The following is a 25,396-nucleotide window of genomic DNA, read 5'->3' as shown; positions in this document are numbered from 1 at the left end:
CAAACTGGTCACACTGGAGGGTGATGGCTGTTCTCAAGACCCAGGCATTGCGGATGTGTCCCTAGGACGGAATGGGGCTAAGACGGCTCTGCACTGGAGGTGGCTAGGTGAGCAGAGGGCAAAGGAGCCTTTCGAAAGGCGGTTAAATGTACCTCACTGCTAGGAGAACAGCACGTGGAAGGCCAAGACTTCGGCGGCGGGGTATTGTTTCCAAAGCTCCCCTTTTTGGGGGCGTGGAGGGGGGAGGGGGAGGGGAAGTGGGGGGGTGGAGCTCACGGCTGGTCAGGCTCCCGAGAAGCTAACGTATTTCAGCGCACAGCCTCACGGGGCCCTTCCTTCTCCGGACCCGTCATTGTCTCCTACGGCCACCCTACAGGCTGGATGTCTGGTCAGGTCACCTCACCTTGACTCTGCCTCACCAAGGGAGGGAACAGGAGCTCTACGCTATTATAGTTATGGTGGCAGATCCGGGGTTAGGTTAGGGGATCAGGAAAAACAAAGGACCCCGGCTTTGGGACAGAGAAGAGAACAAACGCGGGCTGGCTGCATGACGGCGCATGCGCAAGCCCGCCTCGCGTCGCGTCCGCCCCGTTCGGTCCTAGCAGTCTCAATTTTCAGGCAGGACGTGAGCCAGCCTCCTCATAGCCTCGGCTTCTTCCTTACTGGAAGCCGCCTCGAGCCGCTATCCTCGCTCATGCGCACTCTGCTTCCCCCGCCCAGCCTTCAGAACTCCCGCTGCCTTTCGCCAGAGACTCGAGGGCAAGGAGCATGCGCGAGTCAGCTCCAGCACCCCGCCCAACTGTCTTAACAGTCTCAACCCGAGGTAAGGGCGCGAGCTCGCCAAACTCTCGAGTCTCGGCTTTCTTTCTTACTCGTGGCTAGTGTTAATCCTTTACCCTTGCACATGCGCAATCTGCTTCCCCGGTCCAGCCTGCCGAACCCCGCTTCCCCTTCCCCAGAGCCTAGTGCGCATTCGCAGGGCTCCCGGCTGCGTTCTCCCAGCGTCCTTCGCGGGTTGCGCAGGAACCGTACTAGAAGCGAACGGCGGACCGGCTGCAACATGGCTGCGTCTGCTGCCGCTTCCCTTCAGGTGGTGGAGATGGAGGGGGTGGAAGCAGCCGTCTCCGGGCCCGTGGGGTTGGGAGTGGAAGGCATGGGCCTTGGCGGTAACGTGGCCGCGGAGGCCGGGCTCGGAGCTGGGCTCGGAGCCGGGCTCGGGGCCGGACTCGGGGCTGGGCTCGGGGCCGGGCTGGCCTCTATGGCGGAGGTGGTCGGCGGGGAGCCAGGCCCGGAGTCGGAGGACTTCGAGTGCAGCACGCACTGCTCGGAACTGTCGTGGCGGCAGAATGAGCAGCGGCGCCAGGGCCTCTTCTGTGACATCACGCTGTGCTTCGGCGGCGCCGGCGGCCGCGAGTTCCGCGCGCATCGCTCCGTGCTGGCCGCCGCCACCGAGTACTTCACGCCCCTGCTGTCAGGCCAGTTCTCCGAGTCCCGCTCAGGCCGTGTGGAGATGCGTAAGTGGAGCTCGGAGCCCGGGCCCGAGCCCGACACGGTGGAGGCCGTCATCGAGTACATGTACACCGGCCGCATCCGCGTCAGCACCGGCAGCGTCCACGAGGTCCTGGAGCTGGCCGACAGGTGAGGGCGGGCACGGGGTGGGACAGAGGAGGAAGGCCTGGTAGGGAGAAACCTGTGGTGGTGGGAGGAAGGGGCAGACCTGGGAAAAGGAGACGGAAGGGCGGGGGGAGGGGGACGTCGGGGAAGGGGACCGAGGGTGGAAGGAGAGGGAGGGAAGATTGGAGAACCTGTAGGTGTATGGGAACTATTAGGGATAGGAAGTGCATCTGTTCTTTCTTTGGTTTAAGATACTCGCTGGGGAGGGAAATTTCTATTGCCTCTAAAATAAAAAGGACCTCTTCTCTGCTATTTATAGTCTTAAGAGTAGCTTAGAGCACTGAGAGCTTAAGTGACTTATTCATCACATAGCCGGTCTTTGGACTTGAACCCAGACTTTTTTGGTCCCAAAGCAGGCTCCCTGCTATTTAGTGTACTAAGCTGACTCTTAGGCACATGGACTACGAAGATAAAAAGTGAAACAGCCCCTATTCTCAAGCTTATTTTCTACTGGGTTATTAACCTTTAGATGAAGGTGTAGCTCAGGCATACCTGAGCTGCTCCAACAGGCTTCACCACAATTTTCTGTTGAAAATTTTCCTTTTATTCCATGCATTAACTTTGATTTTGTCTCCTCCAAAAAGCCTCTTCTGAGCTTTCTGGGTGAATGGCTTTTAAACATTTTTGTTAAGACCAGGTTGTACCAGGTAAACGCCTTGGGTGATCTGGTAAAGCCTATGGCCTCCTCAGAATGTTTTTAAATAATTGAAGTGCTGAGAGGTTAGTAAAAGATGAAAATGTAATTTTTTTCCCACCCAAGTTCATGGACCTTTTTTTTTCTCCTCATGGATTCCAGGATAAAAGTTCCTTACCATAGATGAACATTGAACCTTTTTTCTCTTTAGATTTGTGGAAACACATTATATTTGTATAGTACTTTATGGTTTGCAAAGACTTTTCCAGTCCTTTTGTCATTTGATCCTAAAAACAAGCTTGTGAATTAGATGCTGAGAAATCCTTAGTACCAGTAGCATAAAACTGCCATTAAGACTTTGGGGACACCTGTGTGAATATTTTTGGGTTGTTTGGGACTGGGGGTTCCTTTTTCAGAATGGCACTGCAGTGGCCACTTATGGGCTGATTTCATTACTAATAGGCACAAAAGTGTTCCATTTTTTCTATGTGTGCCACTTTCCCCGTCTTTAGGCAGCTTGGTAGCCCTGTGATTCTAAGTGCTCACCATTTTGGTGCCAGACTTACTGCCCTGATGCAGCTCAGAACCTAACTCAAGGGATCCATTGGTCCTAGCAGGAGAGGGTCTAAAGGTCTGCTCTACTAAAACCCAGCCTCATTTTATAATTTAATAAGCTGTTGTTCAGGGGCTAAATGACTTACTATCATACAATTAATGCTGGAGCCAACATTGAAACCCAGAGTTCTCTTGACCAGGGATCCATTTCTTCATTGCCATATACCTCCCACAAAAGCACTTTGTCTGGACCTCTCCTGTGCACTTACTACATTCTACCTTGTATTATTGTTATGTACGTACCTCCTATTAGATTTCAAGCTCCTGGAGGACCGGATTTATACCTTCCATTTTTGTATCCTCAGGTTATTTGGAAGGTACTTAATGTTTGAATTGCAGTGTTTCCTTTAATTCCAGACTATGTGGTTTCTATTATTTATGATCTTTTTATTTCCCATATTAAGATATGTTTACATTTGCTTTTTCATTTATTGCATTCTCCCAAGGCTGTATTCACATTGACTGTTCAGTAAACATTTCTCTGCCTTCTTGTTTCATTTTAAGGTGAGAGTAGGGACGTATAAGAGGTAGGAACAGTATTGAGTTTAGTAAATGTTGAGTGTCTTTTATTTTTTCAAGTTTGAGGATTAGTAGCAAAAGCATTAGGGGCAATAGTTGGGCTAGCTTTTGACCAAATTAGCTTGAAATAGAAACAAAGCTTTCGTATCCCACAGATGCACATATTAACTTGAATCATTTCTTTTGTCTCTGCTTGGCTTTTAGGTTCCTACTGATTCGTTTAAAAGAATTTTGTGGAGAATTTCTCAAGAAAAAACTGAATCTCTCAAATTGTGTGGCTATCCATAGTTTAGCCCATATGTACACCCTTAGTCAACTTGCTCTGAAAGCTGCAGATATGATAAGAAGGAATTTCTATAAAGTGATCCAGGATGAAGAATTCTACACTTTACCTTTTCATCTCATTCGAGACTGGCTTTCAGACTTGGAAATTACAGTTGATTCAGAAGAGGTTCTCTTTGAAACCGTTTTGAAGTGGGTTCAAAGAAATGCTGAAGAGAGGGAGCGATACTTTGAAGAACTTTTTAAGTTGCTTAGATTATCACAGATGAAACCTACTTATCTTACCCGTCATGTCAAATCAGAAAGGCTGGTATCCATTAATGAAGTTTGTGTCAAATTAGTTTCTGAAGCTGTGGAAAGCCATGCTCTAAGAGCAGAGAATTTACAGTCTGGTAATTTGCAGCATTCGGTGTCCCCTGTTGGATTACTGCCACGATATGGGCAAAACATGGATGTGATTATGGTCATTGGTGGTGTGTCAGAAGGAGGGGACTACTTGAGTGAGTGTGTGGGATATTTTATTGATGAAGACAGGTGGGTAAACCTGCCACATATTCATAATCACCTGGATGGACATGCTGTTGCAGTGACAGAATCTTACATATATGTTGCTGGTTCAATGGAACCTGGATTTGCCAAAACTGTGGAAAGGTATAATCCAAATAGAAACATGTGGGAGCAAGTTTGTAATTTAATGACAAGAAAACATTCTTTTGGCCTCACAGAAGTAAAGGGAAAACTGTATAGTATTGGAGGACATGGCAACTTTAGTCCTGGTTTTAAAGATGTAACTGTATATAATCCTGAACAAGATAAATGGCACAACTTGGAGTCAGCACCAAAGATTCTTCGTGATGTCAAAGCAGTCACCATAGAAGAAAGATTTGTGTACATTGCTGCCCGTACTCCTGTGGACAGTGACAGTGAAGATGGATTAAGGGCCATCATTACTCGCTATGACACAGAAACTCGGCAGTGGCAAGATGTGGACTCCTTGCCACTTATTGACAATTACTGCTTTTTCCAGATGTCTGTAGCCAGTACAAACTTTTACCACACGGCCTCATGCTGTCCAAAGAGTTATCCTATGGATAACGAAGAGGCAAAGAGGAAAATCTCTGGCCGAGTATCTGATGAGATCCTTGAAAGCTTACCTCCAGAAGTCCTTAGCATAGAAGGAGCAGCAATTTGTTATTACAAAGATGATGTTTTCATCATTGGGGGTTGGAAAAACAGTGATGATATTGACAAGCAGTATCGAAAAGAAGCTTATCGTTACTGTGCTGAAAGAAAGAGGTGGATGCTCCTTCCTCCCATGCCACAACCTCGTTGTAGGGCAACTGCTTGCCACGTGAGAATCCCCTACAGGTGCTTGCATGGAAGCCAGAGATACCCCATGCCCCAAAATTTAATGTGGCAGAAGGACAGAATACGACAGATGCAAGAAATACATCGACATGCACTGAATCTGCGGAGGATGCCGCGCTCTCAGATTGAATGCTAGGTCTTGGTTCCTATCTACCCTAACACCTGTTTGAGGCTAAACACATACAGTCGTAACATATTACTTGAAAAAAGTAGTATGCTGGCAACTCAGATTTGTACCTGAATTGGTAGATTATTTTATCCCATATAAAAGAGTTGTGCTTATAAATACTGAAGAATGGGAAACACAAACACAATAGATGGGGTAATGTGAGCATTTTGGATGATTTGCTTCCTTGTCCTTGAAATGTGCATATAGTAGCCAGGTCAAGTAAGATCTTTAAGAGAGATTTTACTGTATGTGAGGAAAATCAGATGTCATCATTTGACTTTTTTCTACCATCCCAAGTTTTTTTACCTTAAGGACTTAAGGTTGAATGTGCTTTTAAGCACCAGTTTTATTTGCACTTTTCTTATGTTACTTTTAATCTTTTCCTGAATGGTTAAATTTGAAGGGAAGATTGGTGTCTATGCACTTAGTTCTCTTATGGAGGAGGCATGTGCAATAAATAGTTGGGCAGACTGAAATGTTAAAGGGAAAGCACAATTTTTCAGTAAGAGGTGATGACTTCAGGATGTTTCTGTGGCAGATATTTTATATGTATTTATCAACACTACCATGTAGGGATTGTTGGTAGAAAATTCACTTATGTGAAACACATTTTTTGAACTTTTAAAATTTGTTTGCCAACTATCACAGACTTAAACTTACTAATTTGGTGAAAGCAGTTGGCAAAAAAGTCAATTATTCTGTTTTCTTAGCTATGTACATACAGAGAAAGTTCTATACATGGAACACATTTCTTTGGAAAGAACACAAGTTGGTATAAACTGGAAAAATATGACACTATCAAAGTCAAAGGCATTTGTGAAGTTGAAGAACTACTTTTCAGAAGTTGAAAGCGTAGTTTAGAACAAGTTTGATTATGTAAATATGCCTGTGACAATCAACGCATAATACCTTCAGTTCTGATTCTCTGTTGTACAAGTTGTACTGTTTATTCCAAATCATTCCTTTCTGTGAGGTATATACTGTGGTTTTCTTTTTTTCCAAATGGGAAGTAAAATCTTAAGCTATAATTATTAAAGAAAGGCCTTAACCCTAACCTGTACCCAACTTTTCTAATCTTCATTTAATCAGTTGCTATAGACTGAGTGAAAATGTTACCTGAGCCCAAAATAGCAAATTTGGATATGTAATTTTGACCTTTTGAAATTGTTACTATAGCTCATGTAAAAATTTTATAGTCTTTATTACTTTACTTATTCTTCCTCTTTTTTAAAAAAAATTCAATTCACTATCTTATTCTCTAAAATAAAACTCCCTTTATGCAGAATAGTACTCAGGTTGGTCTCTTACTGATTAATAGAACAGGTTTAGTTTCCATTGTGGTATCAGGCTAGTGGTTAAGTCAGTGATCCCAGTGCACTCTTTCTTCTCAGAGAATGTCATTTTTGGGTCTGGACTGTAGTTTCGTAGTCTACCTTTCAGATCAGCAGTGATTCATGAAGTCAAAAGCTGCCAAAAAGACGGTTGTTAGCCAATAACACCTTATACAAGTTTACCATCAGTTGCAGTGTTTTTCCAGTACACCATATGGTTCAGTAAAACCAGTATCTTTACTTAAGTACATGAGCATTCAAACACCAAAGGAAAAGTGCACAGTTAGAAATGTGGGGTGTCTGGTTGTATGAATGATCATATCCTGGTTTAGAAACCTAGTACTTAGACCTTATGTTTAAAGATATTTTAAGTTTCAAAACTAATTTTCCAGATTAGGGTGTTTTTGGTGATTGAAGTCAAATCTGCTTTAAATCTTTAATGATTTTGGGAAAGACTACAAACTTGTGGCCAAAAATAGCTTTCATTCTTGTAAGCCACATTTGAATTCATTTGGCTTGGTCTGTGGAAGGTATCTACAGTTTAAGGTAATATCGCATTACATGAAGTTTCTAAGACATGATTTACTTTACTTGATTTTTAAAAATTGTCTTCTTTTTATTAACTCCTATTCTTTAGAAAGGTATTGACCTTTTACTTGTAATATTTGAGTGGCCAGTTTATCTCAAGTCTTCTGAAACAATCATAGGATTACTTGTAAGGAAGGATGTTATCCACATTTAAATAATGTTTTAAAAATTAGAATTCTAGTCCTGCTAATGAATTTTTCATTTGAATTTAAACTGTCGTTTTCCAATTTAGCAGGCAGGCAGCCTAGGCCACGGCTAAAAGGAAGGGTAAGTCCTTCATTTGCATGGTGTGTACAGGTTTTCCTGACTCTTGCATTTACCTTCTAATATTCAGGTTTGAAGTTCACATTTGTTATTTTTGATGTTAGTTTGTGTTGCTGGAATATTGTGACTAACCTTTTAAGAGAGAAACCAAATTTACTTAAATTTGTTCAAGGCTGACATTCAGAAATCTTAGGCTAAAAGAAACTTACCAAATGTATTTTGAAATGTATTAGATAAGATGAAGAACTGATATGACACTTTGGGTAAAAAGTTAGAATTTTCTTACTTCCCATATTTTTACTGAAATGTAATATAGGTTTCATATTTGTTGGTTAAGATAAGTACTCAGCTTAAAATGAATCCAAGTACATTTTGGCTGATTATGCCAAAAATTAATGACTTTATATATTGTGAGGTCATTTATAATTGCATGTTCCTTCTGGGTTATGCTTAAAAAGCAAAGTTAACTGAAATTTATAGTGTTATTTACCTTGTGAATGTCAGCCATGAGCTTAGTGTGTGACACATTCTCACTTGCAGTTATTCATTGTGCATGGTGAGTGTTCTGCATCTCAACAAAATAATCAACTTCTGCTGATTTTTTTTTTTTTACTCTGCCAGAAGAAATCTTTTGCTAAATACTTTTAAAGCTTTATTGACTTGGAGTTTTTGTTGTTGGTCAGCTAGTTTTGTATGGTATTTATTGGACAAAAAACCCCAATAACCCAGCTTGATTGGACAGAGTAGAAGTTTGAGATTAGGAAAATAAAATTAATATGGAAGGTTTTAAACCTGTTATATGGTAAAAGAGTAGTTTCCAGGGCACTTTTTTCTCCATGTATGTCTTGACTAATATTGTAGCTTTGTGTATCTAAAACACTCCAAATATTGCTTTGGTTCTATAATAGTTAACATAGCATAAGTTTGTTAGGCACAGTGATCAGCTTGTGAACTTCATCGATGCTTTTGTCTAAATAGGCTTATCTAAAGGGACCTAAATTTACTTTGTACTGTCCCTAAATTTAGCTCAATAAATGTGTGATTAGCCACATTTATAAGAGGCTAAAGCTGCTTGTAAACTGTCACCAAAATGTGCTTCCTGTGTATTTTAAAGTGTAAGAAATTGTGAAGCAAGGTATGGTCTCTGCCTATTCTAGACTAATAATGGTGCTTGTGGGGTGCTATAGTTTTTTTATTTTAACTCTTGGATATTTGAGAGTCTGTTTACATTTTTTTTGGGTTTTAAGTTAACACATCAAGCTTTTTGACACAGCACTCTATTAAATTCTTGTGAACACACTCCTATTTTGGTGCTTTTTAGGTATTTAAAAAAAAACACAACTTTTTTTGTCAGTTACCAATGATTATTTCTAGAAATTGTCTTTACCACTATGTAATACTTACTGCAGACCATTAGTCTTTGGAAGCAGAACTGTTCTACAGTGAGTAATACAATATAGCTAAACCACCTTAGGATACTATAGTGATCATTACTTTGCTGTGGAGGTTTCAGTTTGATATCCACAATTATTGCACTTTGTTGAGAATGCCTTTGTAGTACTTAGTTTTAAAGCTACTTTTTTTTTTTGGCTATAGTGAGTTCATCTAATATAAACAGCTTAAATGGAAGTATGGATATTACACAGTAGTCCTATATAGAACTTAATCCTATTTTGTTACATACATATTTAAAAAGTAGACCTTGTTAGATGTTTAAATAATCTCATAGTGATCTGTGTACCTAGGGTTCATTGACATATTTATGAATAGATAAGGTTAATTTCTTGAACTTTACAGTATTGGTGTCCCCTGTTCTACTGCAAAGAGATCTTTTTTTTTTTTACTGACCTCTCCCTTTTAGTTAGAACTATGTAGTGTTTAAGGCTGTTTGAGACTGAATATTGTAAAATAATATCTATTGTTCTATGTTAAGCTATCCCACTAATTGTTTCAGTGTAACTATTTTAATTAAATAAACTTATTTCTTTAGGTTTGTTTCATACTGCGTCTTCTGGTGTAAATTGCTAAATATAATTGCCCTTTTCCCTCCCACCTTCATCCCTACCCCTGGCTCCTTCAAGTGGAACATTTTCCAATACTCTTCCAAGTTTAAGCACTGCATTTATTTAAAAAAAGAATTAATACTTATTGCTTAGACTTTTTATTAGCTAAATGAAGAGGCTCATACAGGTAGGGTACTTGTCGAAGCAGAATACTTTACTTCATCTCGAAGTGCTAATCCTGTGAAGTTGTCCCGTCTAGCTGCATATTCCCCGACATTGGCTAGCCCTGGTACCACACAGCAGCTCAGAGCACTGCGGTATATACTCATGTCATGAGCATCATACCATTCATCAGTCTTTTCATCATAACACTCAACATTAAATGTAGTGGTAAAGCCATTGAAACCCCCCACCACAAATAAGAGGTCATCCACCACTTCGATGCCAAAATTGCTACGAGGATTAAACATGGTGGGGATTGTGCGCCATGTGTTGGCCACAGGGCTGTAGGCTTCTGCACTCCTAAGTCGATTAGCTCCATCAAAGCCGCCTACCTGTAGACAAGCAAGGAAATATGGTTGGTAACCATTGCTTCTGTTTTTAAAAGAGCTGGAAAAGAATGGCTTATTTCAAGTAGACTTAGCCATTCCTGTCCTCTTGATTATTTATCTGCCTCTTTATTATTTTTTCTAGTAGAATATTTCCCATCTATTAAAAACCAGCTTGTGAGGCAAGGTCATTTTAATGATGATAGAAGATGTGAGGTTAGATTCTAAACTTAACATGGTTGTTGATAGACTAGCCAAGCTGACTTCTTACCGCATATACGTGTTCTCCATAAGCTATTACTCCTATTCCGCTCCTTCTGCTTCTCATGGGTGCTATGACAGTCCACTGATTACTCTCAGTATTGTATACTTCTGCTGTAAACAGGCATTCATTTCCGTTAAATCCACCACATATGTAGACCTATTTAAATAGAATTACCTATAGTGACCATTACAGTTATTTGGAGTAAAGGATACTCAGCATAAGATGCTGTACATCTTAAAATCCTGGGTTTAGACATCAATTAATTTTACTACTTCTAGTACAAGGATTCATGTAAATCATCCTAGTGAGAGAAAATCGTCTGCTTAAATATTCCCTAAGTAGATGGTTTGTTATGGTGTAGCTTATTCTAGTCTCTTAAAACTCCATTGAGAAGTTAAGGCCTAAATTAACTCTTGTTGCCCATTCTATTTTTGTCTTCCTGTTTTTCAAACAACTTTGGTTCCTGTATAGTTAATTCCTTCTCTTTTTTTCTTTTCACACTGAGCTTTTCTCCTCTGGCACTTTAAACTCATTTCACTGGGCTAATGCTATCATTCCAGTGCCAAGGTTTGAGTTGTTTTGGTTTTGAACTATTTAAATAACTTTATAAAGTCTTGTTATATGTCAGTATTTGACTAAAGTGCTAAGAGGAGTATACAAATGCCCTATTTAAATATAAAATGGGTCAGAAATATTTGTATATTGAGGGACAAAATATTAAGTGCTATTCCAAATTGATTCTGGGGAAAAGGCATGAGCCAGTCAATTTGCTGAAAATTACAGTTCACTGAAAGTTACTATATTTTACTCTATTAGTAGCTTTAACATACTAGTCCCCTCTCAGTTTTTCAGGGACTGAGCATCTTGTCTATATATGAATTATTTTAGGCCTTATTTTTCCTTCATCCCGCTTCTCACCTTTTTACAATTTCACTGACCCTTGACACCATTGCCAGACTGCAGAAAGCTTCTATATTGCTTTGTGTGCAGTCAGTACTGAAAAATTTAATGAAAAAAGATAATTGTTAATTAAACCATTAGAGCATGTTTTAGCCATATTTTCTGTTCCCCATAGGGATAAAGGGAGTTTGGGCAGTAAAGTTTGGGCTAGGAAGGCCAGTTTTAATATCAGGGTTTAATTTTTGTTTTCAAGCCTGTGGGATAGCAGGAAAACACTTCATATACTCTGGTTCTTTACCTTTCCATACAGGGTTGTGGCACTTGCATCACTTCTTTGTTCGTGCATGGGGGCGATGAGGGTCCATTGATTAGTCTCTGGCTCATATCGTTCAGCCGTGTTGAGACGCACATAGCCATCAAATCCCCCCATGGCATAAATGAAATTGCTGAGGACAGTCACACTAACATAGCAACGTCTTGAGTGCATTGGGGCAACTTGGTGCCAAGTTTTCTTGACTGGGTCAAATCTCTTAACACTGTTGAAATAGTCCACGCTGTCGAACCCGCCAATGATGTAAACATAGCCTTTCAAGTATGCTGCTCCATGGTAGGCACGGGGGCTCTCCTCCTCACAAGTAACATTCACCCACCTGTCTGCCCGCGCATCATATGCTTCAATGGCATTTGTGGGGCTCCCACCACTCCAGCCACCAATTGCAAACAGGATGGCATAGGGCAGACGAGGCCGGGTGAGTGGGTTGGTGAAGTCAGAGTTGGAGGGTCCGTTCATGTTTAGGTCATACATGGCCTTTAGGGCATTAATAATGACTGGCTTGCACTCTTCACTGTCTTTCACATAGTCATTCATTTTAACATTGTTCATGAAATACTCGGCATGCATCAGGGCCAGGCGAACCTAAAAAAAAAAAAAGGAAAAAAAAAGCTACCATTTTGGCGAGGTAAGAATATTTGAAAAAGCTACCTTCCTAACCATAATGGCTAGAAATTCCTTGTATTGAATTGCTATGGGTTTTTTTTAAGCCTTCTGAGTTACAAATTTTTTGTATGTTATTTGGCATAAATTTCCATGCCAAATGGAAATGGATACCCCAAGAAGTATATTATCCTGCCTCTGAGCAAAACTATTAGAACCATCCCAGAAAATGATTTGTTTTCTTCCTCCAAACTTCCATAGTAATAGCTTACTGCATAGCACTTTTAGGGTTTACAGAGCACTTTCCTCATGGCAACCCTGCAAAGTAGGTAATGCAAGTATTATTTTAGAGATAAAGAAACTTAAGAATAGAAGGATTTGAAATTACTTGACAATAGCTAGGGTCAGAATCAACACTCAAACTCAGGTCATTTGACTCTCAAATCCAGTGCTTTTTCCAGTACATCTTGGCTTAGTGCATTAATTCAACAGCTGATGTGCACAGTACTTTGAGTCAAGAACTTGCACTTATTTTAATAGGTCTTTAGTGTAGACCTTACATCCTCTTTTGCAGCTGAGGTTTCTAGGATTATGGAGTTTATATCAATAAGTGTGTCTCGAGTGAAAAATAAAAGTAGAGAGCAATCAAGAAATAGCAATCCCAAGGGGAGAATTAACTCTCTCAGAAACAACAGAACAAGTAGCACTGGGTGAATAATTATGTACAGATCATGTGACATCTATACTGCTGGTATTCAACTATTTCATATATCTGGATATGATCTTTGAGGAAACTCCTGGAATAAAGGAACCAACAGAGTAGCTAACATAATCTAAAAGTAATAATTAAACTTGACCTTGGGTAGCAAAACTGAAATATGTTGCTTCCTATTTTGGGGGTCATGGGAAATCCACTTTAAAATTGCTTCAAAGACAGCATCTTCTTGCTTGACGTTGAGCTCGTCTTTCTCAATGATGTCTTTAAGCTCAGTGACTGAGAGCTCTAAAAACTCTGCGGAGACCTTGACCATCTCCTCAAAGTTGTGAAGAATGAACATGTATGCCTTTTGCCTTAACTCTGGACAGTAGTAGTAGTCTGTGAATTTGCAGATGCCGATACAGTTATCCAAACACAACTCTGATTTGAGGAACTCACAGCAACCCCGGACAATGCCCATGATGTTGAACTGATCCGCTGCAGCGAGCAGCTTTTCTACATTGTCTGGGGTGATGGGGACAGTCCGGGTGTAGGCATATTCAATAATTAACTTCATCATATCAGGAGAAATACCAGGAATGTTGTACACCTTCTTTTCTGTGTTGTTCCAGCCACTTGTAAACAAAGCTCTGGAAAAGAACAACAAAAAAACCAACAGTAGCCATAGAAAATGGTATCTTTCTCCAGCCTCTCTATGTCTTCCTTTTTTCTCAAATGAAGGGAAAGTTTGGGATGCTATTTAAACAATGTGGAGATGGGAAGCTTGTTAGGAATAGATTAAACTTATGAAGGCATGGGGATAAGGGGATGGCATAGAAGAAGGAAAGACTTTAGAAGCAAAAATGACTAGAAAGAAAAGTAGGAGGTTGTAAATATCTTCCTTTGGATTTCTTTCAAAGCACTTTCAAAACTTTTTAGCCCTAAAATAAGTTTTATTGTCATTTCAGGGTTGGAGAAACAAACTAGAGGTCAAGTAGTTTATAATAGGGAGACAAGTGCACTACTCTGACCTGGAACTAGAACCCAGGTCTTTTGCCTCCTAACTCATCTCATGCATTTATTAAGTGCCTGCCCTGTGCAAGGCACCATACTAGGCACTGAGATTATTAAAGTAAAAATGAATCAATCTCTGCCCCCTAGAAGTTTGCAATGGGCACACAACATGTAATGAATGGAAAATAGGTAATTTAAGGAGAGAGAGAGAAAGCTAAAATTTATCCATTGCCCATTGGATTCCACCTTGTTGAATGAAAATTAAACATCAGAGGAAGAGTTTTGAAAATGTCAATACAATCAAAACTTTAAAAGGCTAAGGGAGGAAGGGGGCTGTTGTTTCTTTTCCTTTTCAACCTTGGTTTATTAGGAAGTTCTGCTAAGAATCTCCTCTCCCCCTTTTTTCCCCCTTTGATAAGCTCCATCACATTACCCTTGATCTGTGTTTGAGAAGGGGCAGGGAATTGTCTACTGGAGAGGCTGAAGTAATGGTTTTCACATCTTGGTTTAAGTAGGGAACCCCAACATGTATGTATAACACTGCTGACCCCCAAGGAGTTGATGAACCAACCCTTTGGTTCACCAAAGGGATCAAGATAAGGAGAAGATGAGAGAGTGGCTAGTGCAGTAGATATGGCCTGGGAGAGAATTGAGGAGTGAAGGAATTAAAGGTCATAGTATGGATGAGGGGTCACCCCAAAACCAGAGTGAAGCTAGTTTGTCCCTCCCCCGTAGAGCTAGATGCCTCTTTAGTGGACAAATAAGTCAGGGAGTGAGAGAACCCAGATCAGGAGGGGAGTATGGGATAGAAACAACTCAGAATGCCTTGGTTAGTCCCCTTTCCCTTTCTCTCCAGCCCATTGGGGCTTCTGTGTTTAATACCTAAAGTAGGAACTGCAGCTGCAGAGGATGTTCTTGTGGGCATTGAACTCAAAGCCATTGACCTTGATGACCACATCACAGAGCTTGCCCTCTAGCCTAAGCTCATTGAAGATCTCGCAGGTCATCGCGCTCATTTTCCTCTCCATGTGAGGCTGGTGGAACCGCGTGGAGGCCGCTGTGCTCTCCATCTCCATGGCACCCTGGGACCAGCAGAGGGGAACTGTTCTCCGAGGGTGTGTGTGTGGGGCCCCGATCGCCAGCCGCTCTCTCCTTTTCCCTACTACATCTTTCAAATGGGGCCCAACAGGGTTCCCAAGTTCCAGAATCCTGTGCCAGCAGTGAGATCACTGTTAGGATTGTGCCTTGGGGTTCTGGAACCCCTTATCCTTCCTTCTTACCTCCCCATCTCACCACCACCTAACACAAGCTAAGAATCTTTCATCTCCCCAGCCCTACCATCCTCAAACCTGCAACGGAACTATGCCAGCAGCAAACAGGTTTAATTACCAAAAAAAATAAGTCTAGCCTGAAATGTATTTCTTGTATTGACCTTATTCCTTCCTGTACTAGTCACCTTAAGTCCAAGTCCTCTAATCCCCAGTATCTGCCTAGATCAGACACTTAGCATAGGACCCATATCTGAGCCCCAGACTAAAGGGCTCTGTGGAAACCTAAAACAAAGGAAACAGAAAGTAGAGGCCAAGCTGGTTCAGTTTTCTTCAGGCCCACTCTCAAGTTTCTTTCAGTCTCCTGGGCATGTGTCATTTGGCATGGTGGCTCATCAGCCTCATTTTCAACAGGTTTGGAATGTGGAAGCTGGACCTATATTCTTGCTCTTTTTCATCCCACCCCATGGTGTGGTGGAAAGAGCCTTAGGGACCTGGGTTCGAATTCCAGCTTTAGTCCTTAGTACCTGTGTGATCTTGGGCAAGTACCTTCATCTCTCTGGGTCTGTTTCCTCATCTGTAAAAAGGAAGGAATTGGACTGGATGACCTCTAAAATCCCTTCCAGCTCTAAATTTATGATCTGGTCCACTATATTCTAACTTCTCCTGGATAGAGGATGACACTGAGGTTTCAAACCTCAGTGACTGGAAGGATGGTGATGGCCTCCAGAGAAACAGGCAAGTTTGGAAGAGGGGTAGGTTTGGGGGGAAAGATAATATAATCTTCATCTGTGATGAAGAACACAAGCCTGCTCATCCTGTAAGACTCACTCTGTCCCACTCAAAAGGAAAAGGGGTGAGGGCCAAGCCTGCTTTCTGAGGGGCAGCTACTTCGGCCACAAGATGGTCTGGGTGACTGGGTGTGTAGGCTGCTGGGCTAGGGTGGGGGTCGAAGTCAGAGTAGTGCGTGTGGGAGGGGTCTGTTGGGCTATAAAGGTAGGTTTGTTTCTATTGGAAACAAACCCCAGGATTGGCTATTGTGGGATGCAACCTACCTTCCCACCCCTCATTGGTTGATCCCACTCATTGGGTCCACCCCGCCCTCACTAAGGAGAGGGCTGGACAAGGAGCGCACCTAGCTCTTGAGGCTCTTCCCCAGATCTACCCCACCAGGCACTTCCCATCCCTACACTCACGGTCTAACTCGAAACTTTAAAGCTGCCCCCCTAACCTGGCTCACTTCCATCCACATGCCCCTGAAGAGACATCTCTGAGGAGGGACAGAGAGGACTGGCCTTGCAAGGACATGGGTGACTTAGGGCGTGGCCTCGGATAAGGTCAGTTCATCCCGCTGGGCCTCAGTGTTCCTCGTTTGACTAGGTAATCTCATGATCACCAAAGATGTATTTTCCATCTCCCCTCTTTCCCTTCTCGCGGCTCTCCTCGCCCCGCCCTCGCCCCGCCTCCAGCCCCACCCCTCTCCCCTTGGCTCCGCCTTCTCTCCGCTCTCCCTCCCCTCCCCTCCTTTCTCCTCCGTTTCCATCTGCCGGTCTGGCGGGGTGGCTGGCGCCTGCGCAGTTAGTCCTCAGGGACGATTATTTCTTCCGTGGCAAGAGCCTACACGAGGACTATGGCGGAGGAGGTGAGAACGTGGAAGAGGTGGCGGGGAGGGGGGGGAGGGGCCTCGGAAAGGGAAGCCCCCTCCCCCTCCCCTCTCCCTCTCCCTCCCCCTCCCCGCAATACCCCTGCTCTCTCCAGCGCCGGCCCATCCTGCAGCCTCATTGCCCCATCCTAGAACCGCCCGTGGCTCCCAGCAAACTGCGATAGAAATGCCTTCCTCCCCGGCCCTGTGGAGCCCTCCCTGCCGCCCCTCTGCTCACGCCGCGGCTCCCCCCGCGCCCCTCCTGGCCGCCCCTTGACTCCCCTTCCCATAGCCCCTGACTGATAACCTCCCGTCCCCCCGCTCCTTGCGCCCTCTCGATACTGTATCTATTTTGGCCCGCCCCCTCCTGCGGGGCCCCCCGGGCATCTCCATAAATGAGCCCTTCCCGGGGCGCCTTGCTGTATATAACCTTCCATAGCCCCCCTCCCCATAGCGCCCCCCTCCCCATAGCACCTGCACTTGGAGCTTTCCTCCCCATCGAGCCTACCCCAGCCCCTGAGTCCCTCCTCACGGATCCTGCCCTCGGGGACATCTGCCTTATATAACTTTTCTCTGTCCAGTGCTCCCTTCCTCTCCACGTTGGGTTTGCCCCACACTCCCTAGAGCCTTGCTTTTTAAGCCTTCACTAAAAGGCCACTAACACTCCCCACCCCCTATTTCTTGTCAAGGGCTTTTTGTTGTACCCCTAATTCCACTGCCACGTTTTTGCTTCTGGTCCCCAAGATTTTCTTTCTGGTACCCCTGTTAACAAGAGCTCAGTGCTTCATAGCTGAGAAAACTGAAGGGACTAGGTGACCTTGGAGGTCCCCTTCTAGCTCTGGGTCTGTGATTCTGAGTGCTACTCTTGAATCTGGATCTGCACCTGGAACAGGTAAAGGAACAAGTGAAAGACCTGATGAAAGCTACAGTTCTCATGAGGCACCCCCAGCAGGTTCAGGAGGTCATTCACTCTCTCAGGAAGGGAGGATGCCACAAACTACAGGTATGTCTGTGATGCACCCCCTCTTTTCCCGGGTTGGGGATGGGGGGGCGGTTTCTGGGGGCTTGGCTCTGTTACTCAATGAAGGAAGAAAGAAGGAGAATAGTTTTTCTGCTGCTTTGTTTTAAATATCTTCATTCTTAGCTTTCTTTCTAATATTGGACAGGTCCTAAGAGGATGAGAGCTTTCTGAATTATGTGCCATCACCATACCTCCCCAAAACTAAAGAATGTTATTGATGCTTCTTACTGAAAAAAAGTCACTATTCCTTCCTCTGTCCTCACCTTGAACCCTCTTTTATAACAAGTATATAATTAAGTAAAACTAATGCACTCCCTACATGGGATAACTTGTTCTTCATTCAATACTTATAGTGCCACCACTTTCCTACCAGGAGGAGAAAAAACATACTTTGCCATGACAAAATTGAGACTTGTGACTTGCCTTTTCCACATGAAGGGAAAACAGCAGTACTCTGCACCTCTGAAACTCACCTCAGTAGCTTTGTATCATGGGCATTTGATGAGATTGTCCCTAACTGTACATGAAATTTAACCACTAAATTCCTTAATTGAGAGACTCTTCCTATTAGATTGGGACTGAGACTTCTTAGCAACTAGATTCTGTACTCCAAGTACATAGTATCAGTCCCTACCGTAAAGTGACTACTTGAAAGTGGGGGATATATATTCTTTCTCCATTGTTCCCTGATTCCTATTGCCAGGCTTTATATGGAGGTTATACTTCTTAAATATTATTTTGACTTTTAACAGACTCCTAAACTTTGATGGCATGATATGAAGGCAACGTGGGCTGAGTACATGATTTAAATGTTTATCTTCCTATTCTTCTCCGCATTTTAGGTCATTTCTGACTTTGACATGACCCTGACTAGGTTTGGATTTAATGGAAAGCGCTGCCCTACATCTTACAGTAAGTCATATTGACCTGCATTGTGGTTGACTTTGCTCCTGATGGTTCCTATGGGGGCCTATAATAGAGTTTTTGTGTTGTTATTTTTTCCCCCAGATATCCTAGATAACAGCAAACTCATCAGTGAGGAGTGTCAGAAAAAGGTGGGTTATCCTTAGCTCTGCCCTGAAGAATGTTGATATGCTATTAATGCCCATGGGCCAAAAGAGGACCAAAAGAGTGGGGATAGGGAATGGATCCATGATTTCCCAGGTATAAGGAACTCCCAGGTGAGGAAATTTCCTTTACCAATGCAGGTTGGTACTATTTTGGCAAGATATTGTGTAGTCTTTAGAGAGTTGAGTGGCTCTCAAACTTTTTTTTTTTATCAGGACCCCTTTACATTCTTAAAAATTATTGAGGATCCCCAAAGAGCTTCTGTTTATTGTAGCTATTGGACATTTACCATATTAGAAATGAAAACATCTTAGGTTTATTATGAAAATTCAAGATCCCCTGAAAAGATCTCAGGGACCCCAAGGGTTTGCAGACCACACTTTGAGAACCGTCATTCTAGGGCTCTTAAAGGTTAAGTGACTTGCTCATGGTCACACAGCCAGTCTGTGTCAGAGGCAGCACTTGAACCCAGGTCTTCTGGCTCCAAAGCCAACTTTCTGTCCACTATGCCAGGTTGCTCCTCACAGAGTAACAATTTTAACATATTATGTTTCTTATTGTTTTTATTGATCAGGTAAACCTAGCCTTAACATCTATTTAATTGGGATGTGTTCCTTCTGGTAGTATTTTCATTTATTCTGTACACATTCATTAAAGGTGTGTGATGGGCAAAAGCGCTGACCTAGTGACAATTTAACTTTTGTACTCCTTTAAGATTTTTTTTAACATGCCTTCTTTTTCACTCTAATATGGGAGGAGTGCAAAGTATTATTTGCATTTCACAGAAGGAAATTGAGGCATAGTGATGTTAAGTGAGTTTGCTGAAGGTTATCACTCAGCTGGTAAATAAGGGAACTGAGGTCTTCTGACTGCAAAAGCAATTGTTTTTGCCAGCCTATGCGGCTGCTTCTCTAATAGAAGTTTTTTTTGGGAGATGGCATAGTCTTCTAAAAACCTCATGGTAGGAAGGATAAATTCCGAGTTGTAGAATATGATCTGAAGCACTGGCATCATAACAGCCACCCCCAGTAGCCAATATATTGACTTGATCATGTTGTTTTTTAATACACACACCTAATTCAATTTCTATGCCAACTGTGGCTTTTGATTTCTAAGTAACTAAGATGTTCCTGATGCATTTCTATCAATAAGCTTAGGTGAATCAAATAGCAGAATTTTTGGCCCATTGACCTGAACATGTTAGTCTTTTACATACCTGTTACATATCCATAATTTTCAAGATCAATATTTATTATTGCTTTTTTGAGTCTTCACGTAGCTCTTCCATTTTCAGACCCAAGCTCTTGGTAGGTAGTAGGAATGGGGGTGAGAGTGGGAATTGGAAAAGCTGGGTTTCTAACTTGTGTAAGAGAGAGAGCCAGTGAAAAGAATCCTGAACTTGAAGTCCAGAGACTTGGGTTTGAATTGAGACTGTGACATTGACTAACTGAGTGACACTGGGCACCTTCTCTCTGAGACTTCCTTATCTTGCCTTCAGTGGGGATGATCATATTAGTACTCTCCAATGTGGGATGGTTGTGAGCAAAGCACTTTAAAACTTTGGAGTAAATATACAGATTATTCTCACATTGGTTAAATCACTTAATTATTGTGCTTCTGCAAAAGGGAGAAAATATCCCTGGTTTTTCAGTCTTGTTTCCAACCCTTATCTTACCCCCCACACATCCCAAGCTTTGAAAATGTCCTAAGTACAAGTAAGAGAGTAGTTTTGAGATCTTCAGATAAAAGACATCAGAGATGCTCACTGTGGCAACACATATACTCAAACTGGAATGATACAGAGATGAGCATGGCCTCTGTGCAAGGATAACATGCAAATTTATGAAGTCATCCATATTATTTGATTAAAAAAAGATATAATTTAGGGTAAAAAGAAAATGTTAGAGAAGAATGTATTGCTGCTTCTTTGAATGTTAAATGGAAGTCCTGAAAAGTTAGGTGTAAAACACATACATATGTTAAAATACTCATGAATCTTCCTTTTTCCTTTTTTTTCCTTTTACTTTTAGAGGGGTCCGCTCGCCCACCCTGTGCTGCAACCCTCCTCCCCTCCAGCATACTGTACAGGATAGAAAGCTTTTCTGAGTCAGAAAAACCTGAGTTTAGGTACCATCTCTGACACACAGATAAATCACTTAATCTCCCAGTTCCCTAGGCACTCTTTAATGACTGAGCTGATCACTACACCTTCAGGTCTTGGGAATTTCCTTTTGGGAGATTCCTATACCAATGAAATCACAGGTTCCCCCCTATGTTGGCCCCATAATGTAATCCTCACATTCATTTCAAGGAACAGTCTGCCTTTGTTAGTGTGTAATATTTGGCATTTGGTTGTCCTAACTGGAACAGTTCATGTAATCTAGCATGATCATTTGAAATAACATGGATGTTAGAATTCATTACTTTTGTTAATTTTATTGGGTGTTCCTGCTAGATGACTGTAGAATTATTCATCTAAGCAACCACGGTGGTGGTGGTGGTGGTGGTGGTGTAGAACATTTCAAAGGCTTTTCATTTAATCCAGGTAGCATGAATAATCCCTGTAGAATTGGTTTGGTAATTAGATTAGTTGATGATAAAGGGATTTTAACGCTGAATTATCTTTGATCCTTGTTAACCATTTGCACTGTTGACCAACACATTTTTAGCTAACGTCACCTTTTTGAAGAGGTCCAAGGATTGATCAGATATGTACATTTTTGAGCTTTTATCAGATTTGTAATTAGGAATCTGCACTAAAGAATTAAATATGACAGGCTTACCTGTAAGGCGAAAATCTAACTGAGAATGAGGAGAGACTGAAAGTGTAAGTAAGGTATTACCAAATGACACTGAAAAAGAATTTTGTAGAAATTACTTCAAATTAATCTTTGTTCATAACAATGACTTCTTATGTTAATTTGTAGGCTTTTTGGTTGTGGTGGTTAAAATTGTTGTAAACTCCACTGTCTGACCATTTCACTCCCTGGCTCCAAAAGCTTCTGGGGCTCCTTATTGTCTCTAGGCTCAGAGAGACTCCTTTTTTGACACTTGAAGCCTTTGTGGTATGCTTCTAATCTTCCTAGGCAGACTGCACGTTGCTCTTCCTCAGACGAGCTAATCCTACATGCTTGCTGTTGTCCATGCTCCTGATTCCATTTCATCTCTATGTCTTTGCATAGTCTGTCCTGCATATCTGGAGTGCTTTTTTCTTCACACCTTTACCTCTTGGAATCTGTAGAAACCACCTTCAGGAATCCTTTCCTGTTTTCACTACTTGCTTTCCCCTCACTTAATTTTTTTTTATATTTACTTTGCAAATATTTCACATTTTCTTATCAGAAACTTGTTTCCTATCTAAACTCCGTGGGCAGGGGCTTCTTTTGTTTTTGTCTTTGCATTCCTCAGTGTTAAATTACTGAATTTAATTGCACTCTAATTATTTTTTCTCATCTTTGGTATCTTAGTTAAAGGATCTCCTTCACTACTATTACCCAATTGAGATTGATCCAAACAGGACAGTCAAAGAGAAGTTCCCCCTTATGGTAGAATGGTAAGTAGTTGGAGATGAAGGATGCTTTTAAGGAAAAAGGAAAAGTTATCTTAAGATGTTATATTCCTAGCCCGGTAAGATGGGAACTTTACTGGATTTAGGGGATTTCAGCTGCAGAGAGTTAGTATGGTCATTAGAGCTGTCTGTCTTCTGTCTGTTGCTAAGATTTATTGTTAGAATGGTGGCCTCTTGTAAATCCTAAGTGAGGGCAGTGGGTCCTATGAGATTTGGGGGAATCTGTGAACCAGGGACATTAGTTTTATTTTTGAAATTCTCTCACTGAACATTGAAGATTTTATTTCCCAAGGGGATTTAGGCCATGGAGATGGGGTTCAAAAGAACTTTTGAAGTTTTGGTATTGAAAAGAACAGAGGTAGGGAGAAAGAAGTTTAACCTAAGCTGTTGCTTGTAACAGAAGTGTTAGGAATAATTATCTTCATGTACAACCCATGTGGGGTCTTGCACTTCTGTATACCTGCTACTAGCTCATTTTCCTTATTCATTCTCATTCCTGATTGTAAGATATTCAAGGGATATGGTTTGTTTGATTTTTGATAACAGCTAAGCATAATTGAACAAAACAGATCTACAAATTTACCATGCCCAAAAATGTGTTTCTTTTTATGCACTTTGAATCCACCATCCCTCTGTCAAGAGGTGGGTAGCATACTTCACACTGGTCTTCTGGAGTTGTGGGAATCCGAATTCTTGAGTCTTTTAAAGCTGTCTTTACAGTATTGTTATCTTATAAATTGCTCTCCTGGTTCTGCTCACTTAATAAACTCAGTTTATACTAGTCTTCCAGATACCTTAAACCAAACCTTTTGTCATTTCTTGTGACATAATCCATTCCATTAATATGACATAATTTGTTCAGCTATCCCTCCATTACTGGGCTCCTCCTTTATTTCCAGTTCTTTGCCACAATAAAAAGAGTTATTATAAATATTTTTGTACATATGGACCCTTTTCATCTTCTTCTGATCTCTTTGGGGCATAAAAGGGGCTATGTTTTGATTTTTCAATAATAATTATCAAAATCTCAACATCACTTAGTAATCCTTTAGTTCTGAACTCTTCTCTTTTCCTATAAGCATTTACTTGTCTCTCCGTATTAAACCTTGTAATCTCTTAGGCCTATTTATAGTATATATATGAGATTGATCATAGCCTAAGTCATCTTTTAACCAGTCTTACAACTGCCACCTTTTCAATTCTAGGAATGTAGCCCTACTATTCAGTTTTCTCAGGATACCAGTTAAAGGCTTTTAACAACAAAAAAATATATATAGAGAGAGATATAGATATAGATAAATATCTCTCTCTCTATATATATATATCTTCATATTTATTCACAAGATAAGGATTAAATTCAGGTCTCTCAGAAAATAAATTCTCTTAGTTCTTTTTCTTTGCCCTTTCTATGGCCATCCCAGTTAAAGGTCTCTCCAGAGAAACAATTAAATCCTAGCTTCTCATTCACTTTCATAGTTATACTGTAACTGTCTAAAATTCCATTGCCTTTTAAAGATACAGCAACAGATCAGCAGCTGTCTTTGTGGAAGAAGCTGTTCAAGTTGGTGTAATGTTTCTCCCCTAGGCCAAGAATTTTCAGTCCTTGTATATTATTTGGGGCATGTCAAATCCACATTTCTATTACATACAACATACATGTGATGAAAAGCACCACTTGATAGGCTTCTTCAAATAAGGGGGAAAAGCAACACAATAGTAATGGGTAAATATGATATGCTTAACACTGCATGTATATACAACAAAAAGTACAAAGCAACATGTATAATTCAACAATGAATTACATGTACTGGATAAATAACTAATTATTTTGTTCCTCTTATAGCATTACAAGTGAGCCTGTTTATATAAGGTTGCATGATTCTTAATTTGTAGCCTTTCTCCATCTGTACTTGATGGAGAGTATAACTCTCAGTTTTTTTTAGCTCTATGGTTGTTCCTTTACTCCACTGCTGAGGTTCTAGGAAATCTTTACTGCTTCTGGGTTTATCACTCTTGTTATCTGAACTGCGGTCTTCCTTGGTCCTTGAAACAGTTATTGCTTTCCTTTATGTGAGGTCTGCTTTATTCAAAGCAGTACCTTCTTTAGGAGCTCTCTGTGTTTATTGACAAAGTAAGCTGGCCTTCACTATTTTTTTGGGCTGCTGTTGGTAACAGAGCAGTTTCTTTTTCACAATTTTTTTTTTTTGAGGCATTTGGGATAAAGTGACTTGCCCAGAGTCATACAGCTTAGTAAGCATTTGAGGCCAGATTTGAACTCAGGTCCTCTTGACTTCGGGGCTGGTGCTTTAGTTTAGTTTTTTAATTAAGCTAGTGACTTGCTTCAGTATCTTTATATCTAAAATATGAGTATCTTGATTTCTTGTAGCATCTTCCCCCTTATATTTTTCAACTTATGCCTTTGTTGTACCTTACTGCCCAACTTTGTCTTCAGCCAAGGTATCCCATGTTTAAGTTTTTCTATTTGGTTATCAAGTCTTTCCAGCATTTTCTGAACTCCAAAAGTTTGTCAGTAAAATTATTTTATTTTGGTTCTTGATAATAAACTCCGACCTCATTGCAGCTTTTTTCCCCTCAGTATTTGTTCCTAGGGCATTAGCTTCCTCCAAACCATTTATTCCACGTTTATAGAAGATGATTTTGCTTCTATGAGGCAACATGGTGTAATGGATTGAGAGCTGTCCTCAAAACTGGGATGACCTAGACTGATATCCCACCTGTTACCTTGGGCAAGTTATCTAATTTGCTCAGTGCTAGAGACCAGAGGTGTCAAACATGAAGATGGGCAGTGTGTGATCTGCAGTATTCCCAAGTGCTCCTGAACCAGATGGAAAGGTAATTGGAAAATATTTTAACAAAAAAAATACAGTCAAGTATGGATAACATTACATTTCAAAACTAAGTCAATATGCAGCCCTCAGGGATCCTTATGTACCATATTGTCCCTGTTTCTATTTAAAACTCTAGACCACATGCCAAGACTAGAAATTGCAGGGAAGGGACTGA

At 41.4% G+C, this 25,396-nt stretch overlaps 3 protein-coding genes and 1 non-coding gene across 11 annotated transcripts in view; 3 read left to right on the top strand and 1 right to left on the bottom strand.

The window, feature by feature from the left end:
- The first annotated feature begins 725 nt into the window (after nucleotides 1-725).
- The window catches only part of NT5C3B (5'-nucleotidase, cytosolic IIIB), a 33,185-nt gene continuing 8,514 nt past the window's right edge, over nucleotides 726-25,396 (top strand). The window contains exons 1-6 of one of the 7 annotated variants that reach the window (XM_072646460.1): nucleotides 15,076-15,184; nucleotides 16,336-16,453; nucleotides 17,608-17,718; nucleotides 18,579-18,648; nucleotides 18,745-18,791; nucleotides 22,272-22,357. In XM_072646460.1, coding sequence (XP_072502561.1) covers nucleotides 17,632-17,718; nucleotides 18,579-18,648; nucleotides 18,745-18,791; nucleotides 22,272-22,357 — 290 coding nt within the window. In that variant the 5' untranslated portion in view covers nucleotides 15,076-15,184; nucleotides 16,336-16,453; nucleotides 17,608-17,631. Of the gene's footprint in view, nucleotides 824-15,075; nucleotides 15,185-16,280; nucleotides 16,454-16,540; nucleotides 16,716-17,607; nucleotides 17,719-18,578; nucleotides 18,649-18,744; nucleotides 18,792-22,271; nucleotides 22,358-25,396 lie in introns of those variants that run through there. The other 6 variants (XM_072646457.1, XM_072646458.1, XM_072646455.1 and 3 more) reach the window with 6 other exon arrangements.
- On the top strand, nucleotides 830-5,347 carry KLHL11 (kelch like family member 11). The gene is made up of 2 exons (XM_072646448.1): nucleotides 830-1,638; nucleotides 3,647-5,347. The coding sequence occupies exons 1-2, from the start codon at nucleotides 905-907 to the stop codon at nucleotides 5,226-5,228; spliced, it is 2,316 nt and encodes a 771-aa protein (XP_072502549.1). The 5' UTR covers nucleotides 830-904; the 3' UTR covers nucleotides 5,229-5,347.
- On the bottom strand, nucleotides 9,590-16,188 carry KLHL10 (kelch like family member 10). Of its 2 annotated transcripts, XM_072646449.1 has the most exons (6): nucleotides 15,905-16,188; nucleotides 14,688-15,014; nucleotides 12,952-13,441; nucleotides 11,459-12,076; nucleotides 10,267-10,416; nucleotides 9,590-10,001 (listed from the first exon to the last, which is right to left on the bottom strand). In XM_072646449.1, the coding sequence occupies exons 2-6, from the start codon at nucleotides 14,879-14,881 to the stop codon at nucleotides 9,627-9,629; spliced, it is 1,827 nt and encodes a 608-aa protein (XP_072502550.1). In that variant the 5' UTR covers nucleotides 14,882-15,014; nucleotides 15,905-16,188; the 3' UTR covers nucleotides 9,590-9,626. The 2 variants fall into 2 exon arrangements, with proteins under 2 accessions (XP_072502550.1, XP_072502551.1); XM_072646450.1 differs by lacking the exon at nucleotides 15,905-16,188 and having other exon boundaries at nucleotides 14,688-15,053.
- LOC140530555 (U6 spliceosomal RNA) lies at nucleotides 20,563-20,666 on the top strand. The gene has a single exon (XR_011975991.1). It is a non-coding gene; the product is annotated as a U6 spliceosomal RNA (small nuclear RNA).

The sequence above is a fragment of the Notamacropus eugenii genome, chromosome 2 (assembly GCF_028372415.1).
Source record: "Notamacropus eugenii isolate mMacEug1 chromosome 2, mMacEug1.pri_v2, whole genome shotgun sequence".
NCBI lineage: Eukaryota > Metazoa > Chordata > Mammalia > Diprotodontia > Macropodidae > Notamacropus > Notamacropus eugenii.
This window is presented reverse-complemented; position numbering and strand designations above follow the sequence as displayed.

Excerpts from the sequence above, each read along its gene's own strand:
- KLHL10 (XM_072646449.1), bottom strand. The coding sequence starts at position 14,881 with ATGGAGATGGAGAGCACAGCGGCCTCCACGCGGTTCCACCAGCCTCAC. Across the intron at positions 13,442-14,687 it reads AGCTGCAGTTCCTACTTTAG|AGCTTTGTTTACAAGTGGCT; the intron begins GTATTAAACACA and ends GTTCTTTTCCAG. Across the intron at positions 10,002-10,266 it reads ATGGAGAACACGTATATGCG|GTAGGCGGCTTTGATGGAGC; the intron begins GTAAGAAGTCAG and ends GCTTGTCTACAG.
- KLHL11 (XM_072646448.1), top strand. The coding sequence starts at position 905 with ATGCGCAATCTGCTTCCCCGGTCCAGCCTGCCGAACCCCGCTTCCCCT. Across the intron at positions 1,639-3,646 it reads GTCCTGGAGCTGGCCGACAG|GTTCCTACTGATTCGTTTAA; the intron begins GTGAGGGCGGGC and ends CTTGGCTTTTAG.